We start from the raw sequence: 24,132 nt of genomic DNA on the forward strand, positions 1-24,132 counted from the left end.
AGCAGCAAAGTTTATACTTTGCACATTGCTCACGGTTAATGTGCTTGTCATTGAAATGTACTGCTCAGGTTGTTCACAGTTAATGTACTGTGATTTGGGGGACTGGTGTTTTAACTAACTATGGTCACTGAGATTCATGTATATTAGAACCTTAAGTGAGGACTGTCTATATATGATAATAATATGAAGGATATCGTATACCACAAAGGATCATAAAAATACTATTCTACTAGGGTGCCTGGGTGGCACAGTCAGTTAAGTGTCAGGCTCTTGGTTTTGGCTCAGGTTGTGATCTCAGGGTCATGAGATCAAGCCCTGCATAGGGCTCTGCACTCAGCACAGAGTCTGCTTAAGACTCTCTCTCCCTCTCCCCCATCCTGCCACTCTCTCTCTCTCTCTCTTTCTCTCTAAAATACATAAATAAGCCTTTTTTTTTTTAATTTAAAAAATAAAGTTTGGCAATATCTCAATCTATTAAAAAAACTACTACTATACTGTATTACAAATTTATAGATAGGAATAGATCTCCTAAACTAATATGCTGGTGTTAATTGCAGTTTAAAATTGGTATTTATCATATCAGTATAATAATAATAATTTTACTTACCTCCTAGCAATTTAGAAGTTTGGAGGGATGTAATGTATGATCCAGGAAAATTAAAAAATTCAAATTGATAAATTCCTTTAGATAGAGTCAACACTAATCTGTTATCTTTAAAGCAGGTCTCAATAATATTTGCTTATTGAAAAACACATTTATGTTATAAGCATGTAAAAACTTTTAATTCATAGTGATTACCTATATGTAGGGACAGAAAATGGTTTTTTAAATTCTCCTGTTATAATTTCTTGTATACTTATGTTTGATGAGAAAGTATTTTATATTGAGACCAGAATATTTTTCAATATACAATAATACTATCTATATAATAACAAAACTGTCATGATATTCAAATAAATTGCTAATTTTTAAAATTCCTATTTGGACTGAAGGAATTGATATGGTTTGTAAATTGTTCTTTTAACCCTAAAACTTTGTGTTCTCTGCCTTTTATATTAAAAGCTATCAAATGTAGTACATGTCTATTTTGGGGATTAAATACCTATTTTTTAAGGGAATGGTTAAGGTTCCTAGCATTATTTAGTAAGTTAAAGCCTTAGATGTTAAATCTGATTTGGGGTTGAGCTTTCGGAAGGAGAGGATGATTCATAGGCACCTTGAGACAGTCACTTTTCCCACATGAACCAAGGAGCAGATATACTCTAAGGCTCTCAAAATAAAGACAGTGCCAAGTACTATCTCTTGATATCATGTTATGTTTTCTACAAGGTGTTAAAAGATAAAAATAAGATTGTTTGAGTAACATTCAAGTTTCATGAGTGTCTGTGTATAATGCATGAGAATTTGGATGAGTAAATATGCATAGCATAATTCTTTTAAAATGATGTACTTTTAGACTGATTGACTTACCAGAACTGCTGAAATTAGAAAACACACTCCAATTTAATTTGAAATAATGAGGACATTGGCTCTGCTGCAGTTATTTTGAATGCCTGACTATGAATGGATCGAGTGCCTCATTGGCATTGCATTGAAGTCATTCAGAGACTTTTTTTTTTTTGCCATTACAGGTAGAGCGGGAAAAGGCCATTCTTCTGGCCAATCTCCAAGAGTCACAAACGCAGCTGGAACACACCAAGGGGGCACTAACGGAGCAGCATGAACGGGTGCACCGGCTCACAGAACATGTTAATGCCATGAGAGGCCTACAGAGCAGCAAAGAACTCAAGGCTGAGCTGGATGGGGAGAAGGGTCGGGACTCAGGGGAGGAGGCCCATGACTACGAAGTGGACATCAATGGCTTAGAGATCCTTGAATGCAAATATAGGGTAGCAGTAACTGAAGTGATTGATTTGAAAGCTGAAATTAAGGCCTTAAAGGAGAAATATAATAAATCTGTAGAAAACTATACTGAAGAGAAAGCCAAGTATGAGAGTAAGATCCAAATGTATGATGAGCAGGTTACAAGTCTTGAGAAGACCACCAAGGAGAGTGGAGAGAAGATGGCCCACATGGAGAAGGAATTGCAAAAGATGACCAGCATAGCCAACGAAAATCACAATACCCTGAATACAGCCCAGGATGAGTTGGTGACGTTTAGTGAGGAGCTAGCCCAGCTTTACCACCATGTGTGTCTGTGTAATAATGAAACCCCCAACAGAGTCATGCTGGACTATTACAGGCAAAGCAGAGTCACCCGTAGTGGCAGCCTGAAAGGGCCAGATGATCCCAGGGGACTTTTGTCTCCACGATTAGCCAGGAGAGGTGTGTCATCCCCTGTAGAAACAAGGACCTCATCTGAACCAGTTTCAAAAGAAAACACAGAGCCCAGCAAAGAACCAAGTCCAACCAAGACCCCCACAATCTCTCCTGTTATTACTGCCCCGCCGTCATCTCCAGTATTAGATACAAGTGACATCCGCAAAGAGCCAATGAATATCTACAACCTTAATGCCATAATCCGGGACCAAATCAAGCATCTGCAGAAAGCTGTGGACCGGTCCTTGCAACTGTCTCGTCAAAGAGCAGCGGCTCGGGAGCTGGCCCCCATGATCGATAAAGACAAGGAAGCCTTAATGGAAGAGATCCTCAAGCTCAAGTCCCTGCTGAGCACCAAACGGGAACAGATCGCCACACTGAGGGCAGTGCTGAAAGCCAACAAACAGGTGATCTCATTCTACTGACAACGCATGCTAGCCAACGCTTTCTTAACTAGTTAATTCTTTAATGTTTTTGAGTGTCCATTATCATCGGGATGAGAGTGCAGATTCCTGGTCAGCAGAGGAATAAATCAAGCTATGTCCCAGTGCCAGATCAGAATGTAAGACTTATTTTTTAGGGAGTGAGTGGATGATATGGGAGGGTAACAATCCCCTTCTCGAGAGAGGTAGAGGTGAGGCAGTTAAAGAAGGATCCAAGGAGAATCCAGTTGCAGAGGTAGAAAGGCAATTCAGGCAGTACTTAGCTGGAGTCCAGCAAGCATTGAGTGGGGAAACAGGTGATAGGGGTGGAGAATAGGCTGGCATGGCACCTTACACCAGGGAGATACCCTGGCAAGTGGTGAGAGCAAACAGAGGTCTAGAGACAGAGACAGAGATAGAGATAGAATGTCCACTAGCTCTGCCAGTGACCACATATCTGAAATTTAGGTTCAATTGGGGTGTTAATTCACCTAGGTCAGAGCTGAAGCAGTAGAAAACTTTTCCTAACAATAGATCTTGTCCTGGAATAAGCGGGAATGCTGCAACAGGACCCTACCTGACTAATCCTTAGATCTCCTTCACGACTGAATTCGTTTTCCACCCCTTAGTTTTACCTGGGTGGGAGTGCTATGAAATACAGATGGGAAAATATTTTTAATTTCTGTTTAGTTTCTCTGGAAAGTAAACCTTGAAAGATACATTTGGGAAGGGTGCTAATAAAGGGTGGTGATAAAGAGAAACAACAAAACATCAGATACCTTCTTGCAAACGTAAGCAGTGCTGGTGTTGGGGAATGATTTCAGATGCAGTGCTCCTTCTTTTGCCCTTATTTGGGGGAAACCACACCATTATTATGTCATCCACAGTACAGGTTTCTAGCATCTTTATCTTCAGTTCCCATAAATCCACTGATGTAATTAAGAGGTCTATCCTGCAAGCAGTAATATTGTTGCACTATAAACATGTTTTATATAAATCTAAAGGCAAATTAGGACCTTCTTTTGTGTCATCACTTCAGGGAGATAGAAAAGGTTAGGATGAATAAAGGATTTGTAAGAGATCTAACTCCAATTTGAGGTCAGAGTGAAAGAATTTGTTACCATAAACTGCTACAATCCAAAGACCCAGTGACTTAGAGTCATCATCAATAGCCAATACCATATTACTAATACCATAATAGATAAGGCTTAGACAACCTTTATTAAAGACATAATATCCTGGGCATTCTTGGTCAAGCCATTCAAATAACATCTTTGACTACTTCTTACAGGTTGAATATTAACAACCTGGAAACCTAGATCTATAAGTGTCAAGATGCTTAACTGATGCAGAAGTACAGATAAGCATGGTTGATAAGCCAAGGGAGACTAATTTGTGAGCAAGCATCCATTGATTACATATTTCAAGGCAGGTGGTAAATAGGGATGCAAAAATAAGTGACCAAGTAATCTAGTAGGAGTTCAACACATGCCTGTAACTATTTACAGGGTTGGACATATCATCGAGAGGTATAAACAGTACCATTGGAATTCAGTGCAATACAGGAATACAAAGCATTCCTGGCTAAATTTTTATTTTCTCAGTGGTTTGTGGTACCATTTGCATTACATTAGCATCACAAACCTTATGGTCTCAGTAAATAAAATGAAAACACATTCCTAGCCATGCATTTAGTTTACATTTTAATGATGTTGGGCCTACTGCTACGATGCTTATGTGCCACGAATAACTTCAGATGTCTGCAGATGACATCAATTATATTTAGACATTGCGGAATGTTCGCTATTAAGACTAAGGTAAGAATGCTGTCATAAAGGGAAAAAGGGGAATATTCCTGTTTTAAAAATAGGCATTCTGCATTCTTTATGGATCTTTTAATAGACTTCAGGGTTTTTTGTATGCACATTGTCTTCTGCAGAAATATGCAATGTTTATGAAATACCATCTGGGGACTAAACTGTGCAAGATGCTGAACATTTAATGAAGACTAATACACGGTCCCCGCCTTCTAGACTAGGACTCACAAACTAGTGAGGCTGTGGGGAAAGACACAGATCACGACAGTGTGATGTTCTACATGCCGCAATAGAAGCTATGGGAGCATTGCCGAGGAAGGGATTAATGTTTCCTAACGACGTTAGCAAAAAATTTCGTGGAAGCAATTATACTTGAGTTTGTTCGTAAAGGATAAAGAGTTGTTTTCCAGGAGAGGATGAAACCATTCAGACAGAAAGAATAGTAGGTGGAGACCCACAGAATAGAAGGATATATTCAGGGAATGGTTGTGAAGATCTCTGTGGGGGGAAACAAGATATTTTATTTAGAAATTCAACTTTGGGAGCATAGAGAATGTAGTGAATGCAGACATCACCAAATCCACTCAAGGGTTATAGATACTCAGGATTTCCTACTTCCGAAAAAGCTTTGTACAGGCTGTGGACAAACAAAAATACAACCTACAAACAAAGCAGAGTCTTTGGGGGCATTTCTTAAAAAGAATAAATGAGTTTGTACTTCTATTTCAGATCTTGCTCTTTGTCATTCCCTCCTCTCCATGCTTACAGATTTGTATGTCAACATTTTCACAACTTTGAAACTTAATGGTCTTTCCTAAGTAAATATGTATAAATTTTTTAAAAATTAAACAACTGCCATTTTTCCCCAGGTCAATTTCTGCATTCTGGATAATTTTCCTAATCTGTAATATTTCTGAGGATTCCACTGAGCTATATAGCATTACAGAACATACCAAAATATTTTATGAGTAAATTCTCATTTTAATCTGAATCTGAAATTCAATTAAAACTCATAAGAAACTACTCTGAAATCAAAGCATTAACAAAACTACCCTACCTCAACATTGTTTTAATTTTAATAAGAATCCACTTGTCTCTATAGAGGTTGGCACTTTGCATAAGAAAGTCGGGGCTGTCCATTTAAAGCACAAGGAAATGTTAAAAACCAGGATAGTCTTCCTAGGAAATCCCATTTGTATTGGATTTTTTTTTTCATTAATAATGGACTTTTTCATTAGTATTGAATATTTTTACACACCCTGAAAAGCTGTGGTTAACAGTTTGTAAAAATAGTATGCTTCCAGTTTGGCTTCAATATATATGCCATGTGCTATGCATCAAACAGGCAGTCCCTAAATATTCATTGATTTCATGCATTGATTCCACATTTTACTTTCTTCCTACTATGTGTCAAGCTAGTTCTCAACTTGAAACACTGTTAATTCCAAAAGATTCAGAAATACCCAAATTCCAAGTTCAAACAAATATTTTAATTCATTCAACATTTTGGAATTTCTGCTTTTATGGAGATTGTGAAGAATTAAATTAGACTATAGGTTTTTGTTTTGAAGTTGTAGGCAAAGACAGGAAGTACTTGGTTGGTTGTTAATTCTTTTCCTTAAACATGTAATATGGATTTATAGTTTGTCATATACCCATGCTGTAAATTGCGATGGCCTGTGTCTTCTAGGCCCACAGAGCACAGGTGACCCCAGAATATTTGCATTCTGTTGTATTTCATTTGGAAGCTGTGCTTCCTCACTACCTTCTCCTTGATTAAATCCTTCTTGTATGAAGTTCCATTTCGGCTCCCTTTCTGTCTGAAAAATCGCACTCTCAGGAATCTGCATGAACTATTTACTGAACTACTATCGTTTCCTTAGCTCCTGATACTGACTCTGGCTTCCAGGGCAATTTAACCACATTATGATTTTGAAGAAAAACTGACCTGTGTCCAAAGTACATATATATATATATATATTTAGATAAAATGTAACCAAATCGATTTCACTTGCCATTTATGAAAGAAAGTAATAGACCCAGCATGGACAAATCTGTATGATCGGTTTTCCTGATATGAAAACCATAAGCATTGTGATTTTTCTCCTTCAGACGGCTGAGGTGGCACTTGCCAATCTCAAGAACAAATATGAAAATGAGAAAGCAATGGTGACGGAGACTATGACGAAGCTTAGGAACGAACTGAAGGCTTTGAAAGAAGATGCAGCGACTTTCTCATCCCTGAGAGCAATGTTTGCAACAAGGTAATAGTTTCTTCTTCCAAGATTAGGTGTGATACAGAGTTTAAAATTCACATGCATCTCTTGAGTGTTGTTTGGGGTGCCATCCAAGAGGGTAATGTGTGAAGAAAACACTTGGGATTCCGCGCTGACAAATCTAAGACAAAATGTTCTGTGCTGTTTTCCAGAGCCCTCTACTGGACATGCTGGATCAAGCAGTTCTTTTACACAGAAGTATTTTTAAATTGATGTAATAGATATTTTTCCTAGAGCTTATGTGCCCAAAAGAATTAGACCCCGAAAACCTCTGATATGGGGGGGAAACATACTTCCTAAAATAGTTAAATATTATATTTTCACCGCTGAAATTTATTTCTGTGACTAAAGAACGTAAAAGTGCTTTAGTATTGTGTGAGAAAGACACCTTCGTAATGAGTATCAGCATTCATTATATCAGCTAATTACTTGGACTTTAATACACTGAAATAAATTAGAATTTCTGAAATGTAATTGTATTTATCACCAAATTTTTCATATTGCCCAGCTAATCAATTAGACAAATATTAGTGACCACCAGTTTCATTATCACAGTACAGTGGTTCTGTACTTTGTTTTTAAATGTGAAGTGATGAAACATGTATTGATTCAAAGGTTTCAAAATCCTGAAATTTTCTTTTTCTTTTTTTAATAAGAATTTATTTATTTATTTATTTATTTATTTATTTATTTAGAGAGAAAAGAGAAAGCAAGAGAGCGTGTGTGAAGGGGAGGGGCAGAGGGAAAGGGGGAACCTTAAGCAGACTCCATGCTCAGGGTGGAGCCCAGACTTGGGGCTCAGTCACGCCCTGAGATCGTGACCTGAGCCAAAATCAACAGTCCACGCTTAACCAGACTGAGCCACCCAGGTGCCCCATCAAATTCATGAGTTTTTTAAAGATGTCACCATCCAATTTTTTGCTGTCACAATTCAGTACCAAAGCAAAAGCAGTCATATATCTTACATGGAACAAAATTCACAAAGCATAACTATGGCTCCTTTTGAAGATTCAGTAAATAATTTATATGTAGCTGAGATAAGTGTAAAACAAAGCCCGGGTTTTATAGGAGCCCTGGAGCTTGTCCAGCTTCCTTGTGTAACAGGAGAGAAAGTTTCAAGCTCATACTTTGTGGTTGATGGTGTTGGTGATGGCTGTGAGAAGGCTGAGTCCCTGGCGGATCACAGAGATGCGGGGCACCCGAAGGAACTGACTTCTGGGTCTGAGCCTGGGAGGATTCAGGGAATAGTATAGACACTTCTGGCCACCGTGGAAGGCAGGCTAGAGAAGGGGGATGGTACAGAGTGCTCCCCTCTTTGATGAAAGAAATCAGTCAGCGTTACATGTAGAATATATATATTCTTTTAAAAAGAAATCAAAACTTTTTAAAGGGACATTTACAGTCTCAATCTGGTTAAATAAGAATTATTTCACCCATATAGTGCATTTTCACACTATTTTTCTTTTTGTGTATCATAATTGCCTTTCTCCATAATATTTTTACAAATATTGTTTGAGCAATTAAAATAAACCCAGGGTCCTGAAATCCACCTTCTATTTTACTAAGACTCAATCTTTCTTATGGTATCCCTACTGCTTCTTGACATTTAAGGTTTAAAAAAAATGGGACCCACCTGGATCTCAAGTTCGTTCACCAGAGTCTGTTTTTTTTCTTTAAAATGCTGCAAGGCTTGTGTTAATTTCAAAGTTTGTATAGTACGTTTTAGATACCTCCATCAAGTCATTCACTCTCAGCTGGTGCGTGAAGAATGTTTGTTATTATCTTAGTGGGTAAGTAAACTCAGAAAAAAAAAAGTCTCTGAATAATTGTGTGATTAATTCTTCCTTCCAAATGTTTATGTGCTTAGGTTTTACTTTGATGGGGAAAAAGATCACTGAGCTTATCTTTCTGCTGTAGCAGGAGTATCAAAGCTGAGTAAGGATATTCCTGACAGTCCGCTGTACCTGTATCAAACCCTAGGCAAATTTGGGTTTTCTTTGACATCTATTGCTTTATCATCCGGTCGAGAAATCTTTGAAAATATTCAATTTCTAATTCAGGCAAATCTGCCATATTGAAAGCAGTGCAGCTGCCATCTTTTTTGTTTTGCCAAACAAAACCCCTAAATATAAAGAAGAAAACGTTTTCTTTACAAACATTATTATTCTTTTGCATGCTACAGACCTGGTCTGTAACAAACTTGTCACATTCCTCCAAAGTGTACAATGTTACACAGGAGAAGAAGCTATTGTAACACATCTAAGATGCTGTGAACATTACCTGAGACTTTGCTGTTCGTTCTTCTGAATGTGGAGCAGCCTCCACAGTAACTCTGTCCTTGGGGTTTAAGATGTCACCTATTAGAAGTGTCCATAGGTACTCCATTGTATAGATGAACCATCAGTTACTGTATCTGCCCTACTGTTTCCAGTTTTCCATTGTAATAGGTTACCTTCATTCAGCCCAGGGAAGACCAAGCGTTCTAAATCTAATTTCCAGGAAAATCCATTACTGCTCAACTTAAGTTCGATGTTTGCTTTCACGGAGATTTTCACTGAGATTTGTTTGGGTCCTAGGTGTGATGAGTATGTCACACAGTTGGATGAGATGCAGAGACAGTTAGCAGCCGCAGAGGACGAGAAGAAGACTCTAAACACTTTGTTACGAATGGCTATCCAGCAAAAACTCGCCCTGACCCAGCGGCTGGAGGACTTAGAGTTTGACCATGAGCAGTCCCGACGCAGCAAAGGCAAACTTGGAAAGAGCAAGATCGGCAGCCCTAAAGTAAGTGGGGAGGCATCAGTCACCGTGCCCACCATAGACACTTACCTCCTGCATAGTCAGGGCCCACAGACACCCAACATTCGGGGCAGCAGTGGCACTCAGAGGAAAAGGTATGCATGCAGCGATCTTCATAGTATGGTGCAGAGGCCAGATTTTTAGTTAACTGCAGAAATTAATGTGCTCTTACTGTGGAGGATGGGGGAAGGGAAGGAAGAGAAAAACCGGGAGTGGGTGTATAAACGGGCCTTGCTAATGTTGGTTTTTCCAAATCAAAACCTTTTGATAATTGTGTTGATTTATTCCTTTCTGTCCCCCACACCCCACCTCTTGATTAACCATAATATAATTTTCGAGTATCTGTCAACATCTTTGCTGTTCCTTGTATGCATAAATATGCCTCTCCCTTACCTCCAACCTAAAAATTGCTAGATAAAAGGTGGATATTAAGAATGAAGCTACATTTTACATGTTTTACATGACATTTGAAAGTCATTGTACCTCTGGTTATGGTGCTATTTACCAGCTTCTCTTTAATGGGGCAAGAATATGAATCTGTTCTCCTAGGGAAATTTTTATCCGTATTACCAAACTGACAACTGACTAAAAGGAGATGTCTCTATTGAGGGGAAATGGAATGGAATGTGTATAGTCTTTTCCTTAAAAGCAGGTTTTTGTGCCTTTCATTCGCTATGTGAATGTTGCTCAAAGAACTCATTTGCAAGGCTTTTAGTGGCTTGATTTCATGACCTTTTTACAGAGTCCTGGATGTTGAATTACTTACCCTGCATTTTCAGTTAATGGTAAAATTTTTATTTTAGGAACTGTCAGTAAAGAATCAAATAATATCAGTATTTTCTATTTGCGGTTCAAACTAACTATACTAAATTTCTTTTCCAGTATCCAATACAGTTTCCAAATAGGGTTGTATCCTGATATGGAAACTAAGCAATTAGCAAAAATCTTGATTTACATGTTAAAAAAAATTAAATGCCAGTATAAATAATGTTGTCACTGGTGAGGCTTTGAAAGGTAATTAAAGTAAAACTTTTTTGTTTCCTATATGTATTTTCTTGGATCTCCTGCAAGACAATTTTCACCTTCCCTTTGTGATCAGAGCCGTCCCAGGACTTCAGGGGCTACCTACCTACAGAATTTATTAAGAGTTCCCCCTGATCCCACCTCCACAGAATCATTTCTTCTGAAGGGCCCCCCTTCCATGAATGAATTCATCCAAGGGCACCGGCTCAGCAAGGAAAAAAGGTTAACCGTGGCTCCACCAGGTAAACATTTTTTCCTTGGGTGCATGTGACGCAAATGATTGGCTGAATAGACAGCTCTCCCCTTCCTCCCAACCGCTCATGCCCACCCATCTCCGGAGTCCGACTTTGACGACAGGCGAATTCCTACAGCTAAAGTAAAGACGCGTTCGCACTCGGCGTCCTGTTTCCTCCTCTACAGGCTAGACGAGCGTTCCTTAGGAGTCTCCAGGGACTTCCTTTTAATAGCCAAGGATGGAACATGAGAGTTGGAAGGAATGGGATAGGTCAAGGGAATCTAGCAGCAGGTGTAATGCAGAGCACAGCCCTGGGTCCTATTTGCAGTTTGGTAGCTCATAGCAATTCCGTCCTGATCAAATTTTATCATTTTGTTCTGATAATTTGTAAGGTAATTTCAGTAAAGGGAGCCATCTTTATGAAAGCCTTTAGGGCTCATTTCCTTTTGTAGCGACTCAGAATGTCTCCTCAATCATTAGAGAGAAAATAGAAGTAAAATCCTCTTAAGATTTTGCTCCTCAGAACATTTACATCTTAGTGTAATATTCTCGTAGTTTGCCAGCCCTTAGTGATTTGTGCTTACCAATATGCTCACAGTTTATGTTCAGCTGCACCGTTCTGCATTTTTCTTTTCCTTTTTCAAAAATTTTTCCTATGAAGAGCTTCAGTTGGAAATATGACTCACTCTTGAGTACTGATACCCAGACTGTTGCACTCGGCTTTGTCTCCTGGACGTTACCGCAGCCTTTGAGTTTGCCACAGAATTTTGTTTCTTAATTCACTTTGATTTTATCACCTACCTCATTTACTTCAATTTTTACCTTAATTCCTTTTTGGAAACCTCAGCCTTTGGATTGCTAAGACTTCCTTATCTGATTCGTGAATCAGTCTACTGATTGGGCTTTAAAGGTGTGGTGTGGAAATTTACAGCACATACTCTACATTCTAAGAATGTTTGAGTGAATAAGTAGTGATAATGAGCTGGAAGAGCATAACAGCCAAAATGTACACCAAAAAAAAAAAGCACCAACACTGCTGGATATTCTTACTTTCACAACTCATTTGCTGTTATTTCAGACCCCTTTGGAAGGTAACTTGAAGTCTCTGTAAGTCATCAAAGTGGTTATGATTCATCAGGACACTTGAATAAAACCCTCCAGTCATTTTAGTGTTCCAACTGGATTTAGTAGCTAAGTGTCTACTAGAACTTAGAAAAGAAATCCTATAAAATCATTATAAAAAAAAAAAAGAAAAGAAATCCTGTGATTAATAAGTAACCCTGTGGTATTTTAATTTAAAAGTGACATATCAATAAGATTAAAAATTAATAAACAATAACTATTTCCATTTTGTATATGATCATTTGATCCTTATTTACATTACTATGTATTTATATCATTGTCATTACATTGTCAAAACCATTAACATTATATTGTAAACTTTTCTGTGTTACTACCTAGTCTATTTTTATTTTTAAAGGTTGTTGTATCATAAATTTTATTTCAGATGTTACTGCATTAATCAGTACGTCTTCTCTTGTTAACCACTGGGATAGTTTTTCATTATTTGTTATTTTATGCAGTGCTGCTAGAAATATCCTCATGCAGTCAACTTCTCATCGGTTCAGTTTTTTCTCAAGCAAGATCATTGGGTTAAAATTATGAACATCTTAGTGTTTTGTGCTCCATTTTGACACTGCTGTCAAAGAGAGTATATCTGTGTACCAGAAGTCTCACAAAACATTTTTTCCCATTTTCATACATTCTGAATCTTTCTACAACTCTATTACACTCTATATAGCTTGCAACTCTAAGGCTACTTACCATGCGTGAATGAAAGTACCATTATGTTGTCTTACATTCTTTAGTTTTGAATAACCAGAAAATGCCATTGGCCTTAGAAATTATCATTATATACAAGATTAAAGATATAAAGAACAAGGCATTCAGAATTATCATTAGGCCAGAAAATCATTTTAATGATAAGATAACATACTAAACTTCACATTTTTAGCCACTTATTTGAAGTTAAAATAATGACAGGGGGGAGGAAGTAAAGCTGTTATTATAGCCTAAGTAAAGCTCTTATTATAGCTTAAGGTAGGACCCATGGGTCCTACCAGATTCGTTCTTAATAAATTTTTAGATCAACTGAGCAACATTTTGTAAAAAGTTTTGGCTAAATCAACTACTATAGAAAGTGACTACCTACACCAAACAAATTGTGGCTTCTAAAAATATTTGTATTATTAACAATATATATTATTTTTTGTAGGCTGAACTGCATTGGGAAAGATGTATTAAATATTATTTATGGTGCTTTTACTTTATAAAATGTGTTCAATGAGCTGAGAAAGGGAAAATATGCCATATATATCTAGTCCTATGTTCTCTGCAAGAAATATTTTAAACCCATGGGAAATAATAGATTTTTAAAGTATTTTTTATTCACGAATTTAATGTAAGTTACTGATAATTATAAAAATTTATTAGCTAGTGGGCGCCTGGGTGGCACAGTTGTTAAGCATCTGCCTTCGGCTCAGGGCGTGATCTCGGCGTTCTGGGATCGAGCCCCACATCAGGCTTCTCTGCTAGGAACCTGCTTCTTCCTCTCCCACTCCCCCTGCTTGTGTTCCCTCTCTTGCTGGCTGTCTCTCTCTGTTAAATAAATATAATCTTAAAAAAAAATTATTAGCTAGTATCAATATATATTCATCATTTTAAAAGGATAATTCCCTGTTAATTAGAATGTTTTTTGATAAGTTTTCTGAAATGTATTTTTAATATATCTTTGTAGGTGATTATTATTATTCTAATAAGTGGGTTTTCTATTGAGGACCGTTGAAGTAATTAAATTAATTGAATCATTTCAGTAGAAATACAAAGAGTTGAATTTGTTTTGGATCCTTTTGTTAAGGAATTAGGACAGATTTAAATCTCATTTAAAAATTTAAAACAAAGAAAAAAATATTATCTACCGTATATAAGGGGTATTTTCAAATAGATTTTATTTCTTTGAGACGGTCAGCAGAAAACCTTATTTTCTTCAAGCCACAATTTCTCAATTTCTGGAGAATCAACTCTCGAATGGGGCATTGATTTTCAAAATTAATAGATTGTTTTGTACTAACTGATTTGCAACATTAATACAACCTTTTGGAGGAAAATTCTGGCCTTTGCCTCTGACTTTGGCTGTTTCTACTGCCTTATCCCCCCAAATTCCAGAGTTTCTGTCCTTAGCTTATTGACTTTCTTGTTGCTGACGTAGTCCTTATCTTGGCATACAAACTCCAGTGTTCTCACCCATATGGCTACCAGCCTTGATGAATCTGAGTCAAAAAGGACCCTGTTGTCACCAACGAGTTTACAATCAGGCAGCAGGTAATACATCTTCATAAAATCATTGGTGGTTTTATATTATTTATCATATAAATAGCTGTTGTATATTATTTATATAATAATAAAATAATAATAATAATAATAATGAAATCTTACCGTTTCATCAATAATTAAAATCAACCTACCAGAATATGTGAAAGAAATCCATGTAATTTATAGGCCAGAGATGTTATCTCTATAGTAAAGACTTGACTACATCATTTGCGTAGGTAAGTTAGGTTCCTGAACCCAGTTGCAATGTGTGTATGTGTGTACATGTGGAGGCTTCCCCACTCCCAACAAGCAATTCTCAGACACCAGCGGGTCTGCTGCAATTCAACTGAGTTCTGACACTGTCTACACAGAAATAACCTTAGATTTCACCTGCTTGGGCTCAGTCCCACAAGACTGCCCTGCCCTCCTTTCAGACACCAGTTGAAAGCCCAGGTTATTACTTGTGCTTCTGACCAACTGACTATGGATTAGAGGTTCCTGTGACCCCCTCCTTGACTTCAGAGACCGGTCACAAGTGTAGATCGTTACGTATATTTCTAACCGACTGACTATTAATCAGAGTTTCCATGACCCTCTCCTCAGGTTCAGTCAATTTGCTAGAGCAGCTCACAGAACTCAGAGAAATATGTTACTTACTAGATTACTAATTTATTATAAAAGGATGTAGCTCAGAGACAGCCAAATGGAAGAGATGTGTAGGGCAAGGTATAATGAAGGAACTTGGCATTCCATGTTCTCTCCCAGCGCACACCACTCTCCCCAGATCTCCAGGCATTCACCAACTCAGTCCTTTTGGGGTTTTATGGAGGCATCATTACATAGGCATTATTGATTAAATCATTGGCCATTGGTGATTGATTCAACTTCCAGCCCCTCTCCCCTCCTCAGAGGCCGGGTAGTAGGACTAAATGTTCCAACCCTTCAGCCACATGGCATGTTCTCTTGATTCTCCTGGTAACCAGTCCCCATTCTTAGATGAAGTCCAACAGTCACTTTATTAAGATAATTGGGGACACCTTTGTCACTCTCAACAGGAAATTCCAAGGGTTTTGAGAGCTGTGAGCCAGGAACTGTGGATGGAAACCAAATAAATCTTTCTTATAAATCACAATACTGCAACAGGATAAACAAGAAATCTCAAACATAAAAAAGCAAGTTTGAACCCTTTTCTCGAAGTAACAGCCTGGGCAATTTGCTCTTCACACTGTTTTCCATGTAGGAGCTTTTCCTTTTGGATGTTTCGCTTTCCCCTATCATTTCAATTCCCGCTGCCCCACCCTACTTCTCTTTTTCTCTCCTTCTCTTTCTCTGACACGATGACTGAACTAGTGTGAGAGAATGGTACTGTTTTGAAATCTGAAAATTTTGTATGATATTTTAGATTTTGCCAATTTTTAAGGCAGCTCACAGAAATGTGTTAACCTTAGATACATAATCACCCTTTTAGATGTATAGTCAACAACAGGCACAAACATGTTCATTAGTCAAAATTGCCTTTACATTTCACTACATTCAAACAACAGTTTGTTTTTTATATTGCAGCTTATGTTTTTAGGCATGTACCAAACCCACATTTCTTTCCTTAATTTATTTGCTCATTCACTCATTCATCAAAATTTAACAGAATGTGTTGAGCTGCCACTGTGTGTCAGGCACTTTCCTTGGCTTTTGATACAATATGCTGTTTAAGTGAAACATCATCCCCGGGCTTCAAATAAGTAATGGTGTTAATGGATGTTCCCAGAATAAACAGAAGAGTTGGGATCGTTAGGAACATTCTCCCAAAAGGAATGTGAGCGCTGGTCTTGAAAGGTGACTAGACCTTGATAGGCAGACAGTAGGGATGCAGATATGGGTAATGAGAAAAGCCTTCTAGGAAAGGTCAGCTTTTGCAAAGGCCCCAAGCTTGGGGACTAGAAATTGAAGGGGGACTTGGGAGTAATAGGAAATGACACTGGAAAGACAGACAAGGACTTAAAAACAGATGACCAGGTTAGTGAGAGTGGACTTTATTCCATGGGCATAGATGACTGTTTTAAGATTAAGACCAGGTCTTCAATATATTAGATCTCCCTGACAGCAAGGTGTAGAATGGATTGGATGTGGCTAACATCTAAGGTAAAGAAGTAGATATGGAGTCTCATGAAATGTGCAGATGAGAGGTGGTGGGGTTGGAATCAAAACTGGGAGGAGTGTGCCTGTTGACACATGTCTGAATTTAGAGAAGTCCAACCATACCTGAGAGCCAGTGTGTCCTGTGTACACACAACCTACTCTTACTGCTTGTTTCCTTCATCTTCCCACGTTTTATATAGAGAAAGAACTGAGTGAGTGCTATTTGAACTGACTTCCTGAACTAACAGACAGCCTCCGTGGTTTTTTCCTAAAGTATATTTTTTCCTCTAGAGGCCTCTCCATTTTTGTGAGCTCCCCTTCCCCAAATCACTATGCTTCCCACTCCCCCTTCCCCACAGGATTCAATTTTTGAAATAGCCAGAGTGAACAGCAGTCTGTTGAAACTTGCAATCTCTTAGGCTCGTCTTTTCTCTTAATATAGCTTCTATAGAGGTCTCTGCAGAGGAAAGCTTGGGCATTTTCTGATGCTAGAGCATGTTGCCCTTAGTTTGGTATCCAACAAAACAAAAGTTAAATAAAAAATAGTAATTCAGAAAATGTCAACCACATGTTGGAATATACATGTTTCTATCTGACCCCAGTGCAATTAGAAGGTGGTTCAGATTTCCAAATGTTAGTGTATCATGTATGCTGCAGGAGTATTTGTCTTTTTCTGGGTTAGTCATGATTCATTTTACAGTGGAAATGTCCAACACCCTCATAATCTTTTTCAGTATGTTTTTTCAAGGAGCAATTCCATTTCTACAGGAAATCTTTTACTATAGGATGATCTTGAGTTGGAATGTGCAACGTTAAGAACGTCATCTGAGAGATGTGTCTCTTCATTAGATTCCATCTGTCTCTGTGAAGACAGATACCCAACTGAAAACTGAAAAATACCCAGTTGAAAACTGAAAAATGTATCTCATTTTTTCCCAATAGCTCCATATTTGCTTTGTTTAGATAAATACCTGATATTCTCTAATTTAGCTGAATGTTTCGATTTTTGTCCAGATAACTAGTTTCATATATAAATATTTTAGAATTTTAAGATTTTTCCCCTCTCTGATTTTTCTCTTACAAAGTATTTAACCTATATGTATCATATACACCAGTTTTACCATTGTGGACATAAATTATGAAGATTTTTCTGATCCCTTATATTCACTAGGTAGAATTACCTACCTCCTCATGTTTGCCTCACTATAGTGGCATAGACACAGTCTTAAATCACATTCCTCTATGAATCTGTAAGCTTTTGGGCAGGAACCTTTCTCCTTGATCTTTTAAACTTCAGGATCCTGCACTGTACCTGGCACATAGTAGGCCCTCAATTTGGTGGATAATTGGTAATAAGTCCAAATTTTCTACAATATCTCAAAATATATGGCTTTATTGTGGTCTATCACCTATACATGTAGTTCTTCTAATGTATAGATCATAAATGGTGTATTTCAGATGTGATTCAATGTAGGTGATGTAATAAAATTTCCATAAGAGTTGCATTTGGGAACTTTCCAAGTCAGTTATTCCCTTCTCTTATCATTTAATTTAGGCAGTGTGTGTCTGGGTGTGTGTGTGTATAATATTAGATATATTATGGCATTACATAATATGGCATTAAATAATATGGCATATTATATGTAGTATATATAATATCGAAGTTTCTTTATTTGGTTGTTTTTATATATGGGTGCCTAAAAATCAAGGCAGTTATAAGAGAATATCCACTCTAAGAAAGGGCAAAGTTTATGAATCCATGTAGTATGGAGTAAAAGATTACATATAAATATGTAGGCTTTCCTTATTTTTTACTTTCTCTTATTCCTTTTTATCTGTTTTTAAAATAGTTTTTAAGTATTTTCAATAGATAATGATGGTTCAAAGTTCAAAGGGTACAAAAGGGTGTAAAATAGAAAGTAACTCTCTCCCAGCCTACTTCTTGTGTCCTTCCAGAAACATTCTCTGTATGTATTTTTTTTAATATGTACATATATAATCACAACTATGTATTATATATGTATTAACATTGACACAACCACAAACATTGTTAGGCATGCTAATTTTTTTCACGTAATATATCTTGGCTTTCTTTATATCAGTATTCATCTTTCTGTTTATTTTTAACCAGATGTTATGGAGGACAAGGAAGTACTTGAACCCTTCATGAAAGCTTGAAATGTTTTCAGGTGTATAATAGAAGTATTTCTTGCCAAACAATAAAATAGCCACCACCTTTTAGACCAGAGCTATTCAATAGAAAGATAATGTGAACCAGATATGTAATTTTAATCTAGAGAAAAATTGAGAAAAAGTCGTATGAGAAAAAGTAAAAAGAAACACATGAACTTAATTTTAGTAATATGCTTTATGTAGCACAATGTATCCATAATATTATCATTGCAATGTGCAATCAATAGAAGCAATTAGTCAGATATTTTATGTTCTGTTCTTATGTTCAGTGTATATTTTGCACATAGAACTGTGTTTCAAGGGCTCAATAGCCAGATTTGGCTAGTAGCTACTGGATTGGACAGTATAGTTCTAGGCCTTCTTACTTACCAATGGTTTTAACTAGATATAATTTCTGCACAGAAACCAGAATTTTACTCATAACATCTAATTTTACAACACGACTTAAGACGGCACATATTTAAGTTTTCTTTATGAAATATTGGGCCAAATATTTTTTTGTTGCAAATTGATTCTGCTTTGTTTGTCTCTGATTAGTGGCAATGCTCTTTTAAATAGGTATAGTAAATGTTTGTATACTCTTCTTTATACATCTCCTTTATTTGTTACTAGGTCTCTTTGTCAGTATTATAACTTAATTCCTATTGTTTAGGTACACCCTAAGAAACCATATGTCTTAAATATTCTTAAAATAATGATACAACTTAATATTTATTAAGAAATTGGTGTAGCCAAGCTTGTAAAACGTCCATTTTATTTAAGTAGGGTGTGCATTGAAAATGTTTATAATGCATCCTGCCAATTTTAAATGGCAGAATTTAATGACTCCATATAGAGACAGGAAACACAAAAGAACTCTTTCCAGGTGGGTCCCATGTGTTTGCCTTTTGTCTCGGATAACAGAGAAGATAAAGACAATACTAAGTAATAATTTCATGGTGCAAACTGAAGCCAGTCAATAAATAATGCAGTGATTAATGGAACATCTGATGACCATAGTTCTATCAGCATTTTTATTTATTTTTTATTTTTGTTTTTGTTTCCTACTCTTTCCTCTGTCAGGCATACTATCCAGAACTTAAAATTTCTTTAAAGATTCCATATTCAAAACCTGAGCATTACAAGCCAAAAAAGTGATGATAGAAAGATTACTGAAGGAATCCACATGGAAACTAACATTGCAGCTGGAATGTGCATATTACATTAGATAATATGTTTCAATCCGTGTTGACAATTTTGGTATAACTATGTAGTTTTAAAGTCTTTTAAGTTTTATTAATATTTTATTAAGCCCATGGACATTGAAATTTTCTTATTAAATTCTTCAAGGAAAAAACTAAAATCTTTCCCTAATGTATCAATTAAGTGAAAGAAAATAGGTTTTTTTATATACCTAATTATTACATATCCAGGGCAAAAGTGGCCAGGGTATACTTGTGTCCACCAGATTCCAGCCGTGGGATGCTAAAGATAGAGGTCTCCAGAAGGTGGCTGAGTCTGGAGGGGTCACTGGGGAGCGGGGGGTGGAGGGACAGGGTGTGGGACAGGGCACAGATGGGCTGAGACACACAAAAGACCCAGGTCATTCCAGCCAATAACTGCCTTCCTCTCCTGATTCTGCCCAAATGACACTTTCTGGCTCACTAAAAATATCAGTAGGGAGGGAGAAAACATGAAAGAGACACACCTCTAGGATTGGTTTGTAGATCATAGCTCCTGCTTCAGACTCACTGAAGTAACTGGGCTCTGCCCCCAAATGAGAAACTAGTTCAAAAACTGAAATAAGAAGTTGCTCATGTTCTCTTACTACTTTCTACCTGTGCATGCGCCCCACCATCAAGTCAGAGAACAGCCTTTATTCTGTCCGTCTGCCGTCGATTACTTACGTACAGTACCTAACCCTTAGTGTCCTCGGTATCCTTCGTGAGTGTCAGGCGCTGCAACTGTCTACCATTGGCATAGCCTTGCCTTCATATCCCAAAGCCCCCTGTGCAAAAAAGAGTTTCAGTACTCAGTTCTGGTGGGCAGCTGGGACCTCTCCCTCATTGTATTCCAGGGGGAAATGGCCATCAGCATCTTCTCTGCTATGCTCACACTGTTTAATCCAGTCTGTTGGCACTAGTCTATTGTATTCTACTGTTTGTCCTCACTGTAACTACGTAAGCATTTCCTGGACGTTATATCCAAACTTCAGCTTTTAAAGGGACATTTTCTATTTACAAAGAACACTAAGAAAAACATAATAAGAAAAAGCCACATTGGTACCCAGTGAAGCCAGTCTTGAGGTTAACAACTGCAGACTCTCCTTCACATTTCTAACAATATATGGGCAGTTACAGTGAAGAAATACTGAAGGAGCTTCTCCGCACTCTGAGACTCTCTGATTCTATGAATACAAATTATTCTCTTCTTGATTGGGACTAGACTTATTGTATACAACCCATGTTTCCAAATAGACTTGTAAGGAAAAATATTAAAATATCTTAGCACTAGTAGTATAGCTTGCATCAAGAAAAAGGAAAATTTTCATTATCTTAATAAACAGAACAAACTTTTTTAATTTGACAATTTAAAGTGTCAATGTGTTAGCACTGACTGTACAAGGCAGAAAGGAACAGTGTTCCAGAGTTCATGCCAAGTTCTTGCAGTGTACTCACACTTTGATTTCCTTCTCAAAATGGATGGGATTCAACTTCTAAAAGCATACCTAGATTGGTATACATGTTACGGAGGCCACTGAGTTAATTCAGAAATGTCTTTCTAGTGCCCACCAACATGGCAGCCAACCGGACCCTTCTGAGGCATTAATAAACAGTTGGGTAATGGACCTTTCTACATGCTAACCCTGGCTTCAGAGACTCTCCTGAGCTCTGATCAAGTTGGTCAGGGTGTGAAGGAGCAGCCTGAGTTCTGCCGTGAGCAGGGTGCAAATGATGGGCAGTTGTAATGCTCATGGAAAGGCCACCCTTGCTACTTGTTCCTTTGTTCTAAATGATGTAGTGGGAATGTAGTTCCACAGCACTTGCACCTAGACTACTTCAAGTGACCTGGTAATTAAACTCGTACAGCTAGTCAAGCAGAAAAGGTTCACAGAGTACTGTATTCGTTGCATAACAATGGGGCATCCAGCCACCCCGGTTTTCCTTTTGCACAACTGTATGTCTCTTCTTCTACACACCCCTCTCTTTAGTCATCTGTTGATGCTTGTTTGGTTTCCTTGGCTGTTGCCCCAGTGTACTGTGCCTGAAAGGTATGAGAGGAAAAAGGAAAAGCACAACTCAAAAACAGTTGCTTTTTTCCTTTCTATTGCTTACTTTTTAAAAAAGCAAAGTCATAAAGATGTCATATAACACTTAATTTTACTGTCCTTTAATTGTTGCCTCTCAGCCAAAAACAAATGGTCATTGATATGTTCTCCATATCACAAATCTAAAGTGTTTAGGAACTGTACGTGTGAGAGCCAAGTTTGTTTCAGTTTTGCTCATTACTGGACTCTGGGGATTTTCTTTCTTTTCTTTTCTTTCTTTCTTTCTTTTTTTTTTTTTTTTTTTTTGTGTGTGTGTGTGTATATATTATGTCACTTCAGTGTGTCCGGAACAGAGATCAGATCTCCTTCTGAGACACTGCTTTTCAAGCTGGCCTCTCATGTAACTGAATTAGTGCGTGAAGGTTCTCAAGAGATGGACTAAGATTAGATTGTTACTCTTAATGTAGTTAAAAGAAACAACTCTAATTTCAAATATTTGCATTGATAGGTTTATATGAAAATATGTATGTTTATTTTGCAGGGCACTGATTTAGAGCAGGACTGTTATTTTAGCTAAACGTACTGCTAGTGGATGCGACATCATTGCTTGCTTTAGTTGAAGGGGGAAAACTTTCCTCATGTTAAGGACTTTTTTGCTGCTCTGATGCTGTTTATCTAGTCCATTTTTTGCTCTAACCTGAGCCTTGACTCCCGAATCTTCTTTGCACATAAGAGTATGCCTTACTACAAATAGAATCAGTCTATGATCAGTTTAGATCATGAGATCTGAAATTCCAAGTTCAGAGTAGGAGGGGGTACCTCCAAGACTCTGGCACAGACATCCCAATGCGGATGCTGCTTTAATGCACTTTGCGTACCTACTTCTGGCTGTCCAGGTGGTCCCAGCTCCACCTCTATTCATACGTCCCTAAAATAACAAGTATAGGATAGTCACTTACCCTAAGTAGGTATTTATGGAATAAGCCATTATGTAATGACAATAGAATCAGTTAAACTTAATTTTTTTCTCTTTTTATGCACTACTTGACATCAAAAGCAAAAAGAGGTAAGTTGGCTATAAACCTCTAGGTGAACCTTATTTTCTTTAATAGAATTATTCCTGAGTAGTTTTGCTTAAAATATGTTTCCAAAAATCACATACTTTTACATTAGGAAGCTTGTCTTTGTAAATCCTTACTCTTTTCTTTGAAAAATGAATAAGCACCTTCTGTAAACTTGGATTTTAGAAATATTTAATATTTAAATATATTGCTTTTCCTTTAACCAAGTTATACTTGTGGTTTAATACGCTTGTGAGGACATAGTGCATTTTGTAACACTTGGTTTAGTTTGGGGGTCTCTGAAATGTTCCCCCCCAAAATATGGATTACATAAGTATTTCTTCTTTCCTAAGAAAAGTAGAAAAAGCCAAGAAACCACTGACATTGGTGAAAACCTATAATTTTCAGATCCGTCGCCTTACAGAAGAGGATGCCCTGAACCTCTCAGAATATTTTCTAGTGTTGGTTTTTTTAATGATGAAAAAAATATTAAATAAGAAAATCAAACACATTTCACTGAGTGGTGTCTCATATATTTTTCTTTGGGGGATATATTTTTTACAATGGATCTTTTTAGTGGGTTTTTGGTTGTAGTTTGTTTAACTTAATTTCTCTTTTATGTCTTTCTGGTGAATTAACTCTGACATTTCAAAGGTATAGCTGGTCTTCATCTGCTACATGCTATTATTGACTTTGCTGAATGAGAACAGCCCATCATACCACCTTGAGTTAACTCTGTGCCAGCTGACACTGTTCTTGGGAAGGTCATTTCTGAAAAAAGGCTGTTTTTGAGAAGGTGTTTAATTGGTGTAAGAATCTGGCAGCAAAATGTACTTTTACCTCTTGGTGCCACTGTATTTTATCACCCCCCCCCCCCAATTTATCTTCTGTCTTCCTACCGTAGGCAGTTGATTCCACACATACTCATGGTTTCATTGTACCTTGTTCAGGGGTAGAAAGTTGACTATACTGCAGAGCATTCGTATATTTCTCTTTTGCAAGGTTTGAAATAAAAAATAGATTGTGAATATTGCTTTGTTTTATCAGCTAGTCATATGATATCCATCAGAACAGCAAATGGAAAGCTGGGTGAAAGTTTTTGTCTAATCTATAATGACTGAAAGGTCTAAAAATGCTCCCTCTTCTTCTTCACAAGTCATACTCTGATTCTACATCGTTGAAGACAATTTTAATGCTTGTCACCAAAATGCGATAAACTATATGCAGTTGT

The 24,132-nt window shown here is 37.3% G+C and overlaps 1 protein-coding gene across 2 annotated transcripts in view; it reads left to right on the forward strand.

Moving 5' to 3' along the window:
• The window catches only part of BICD1 (BICD cargo adaptor 1), a 280,674-nt gene that overhangs the window by 236,093 nt on the left and 20,449 nt on the right, over window positions 1–24,132 (forward strand). The window contains exons 14-17 of one of the 2 annotated variants that reach the window (XM_057303224.1): window positions 1,633–2,727; window positions 6,672–6,823; window positions 9,412–9,729; window positions 10,706–10,899. In XM_057303224.1, the coding sequence (XP_057159207.1) occupies window positions 1,633–2,727; window positions 6,672–6,823; window positions 9,412–9,729; window positions 10,706–10,899 (1,759 nt within the window). The remainder of the gene's footprint in view (window positions 1–1,632; window positions 2,728–6,671; window positions 6,824–9,411; window positions 9,730–10,705; window positions 10,900–24,132) is intronic. The other variant, XM_057303222.1, reaches the window with a different exon arrangement.

Source organism: Ursus arctos, unplaced genomic scaffold (assembly GCF_023065955.2).
Source record: "Ursus arctos isolate Adak ecotype North America unplaced genomic scaffold, UrsArc2.0 scaffold_26, whole genome shotgun sequence".
Taxonomy (NCBI): Eukaryota; Metazoa; Chordata; class Mammalia; order Carnivora; family Ursidae; genus Ursus; species Ursus arctos.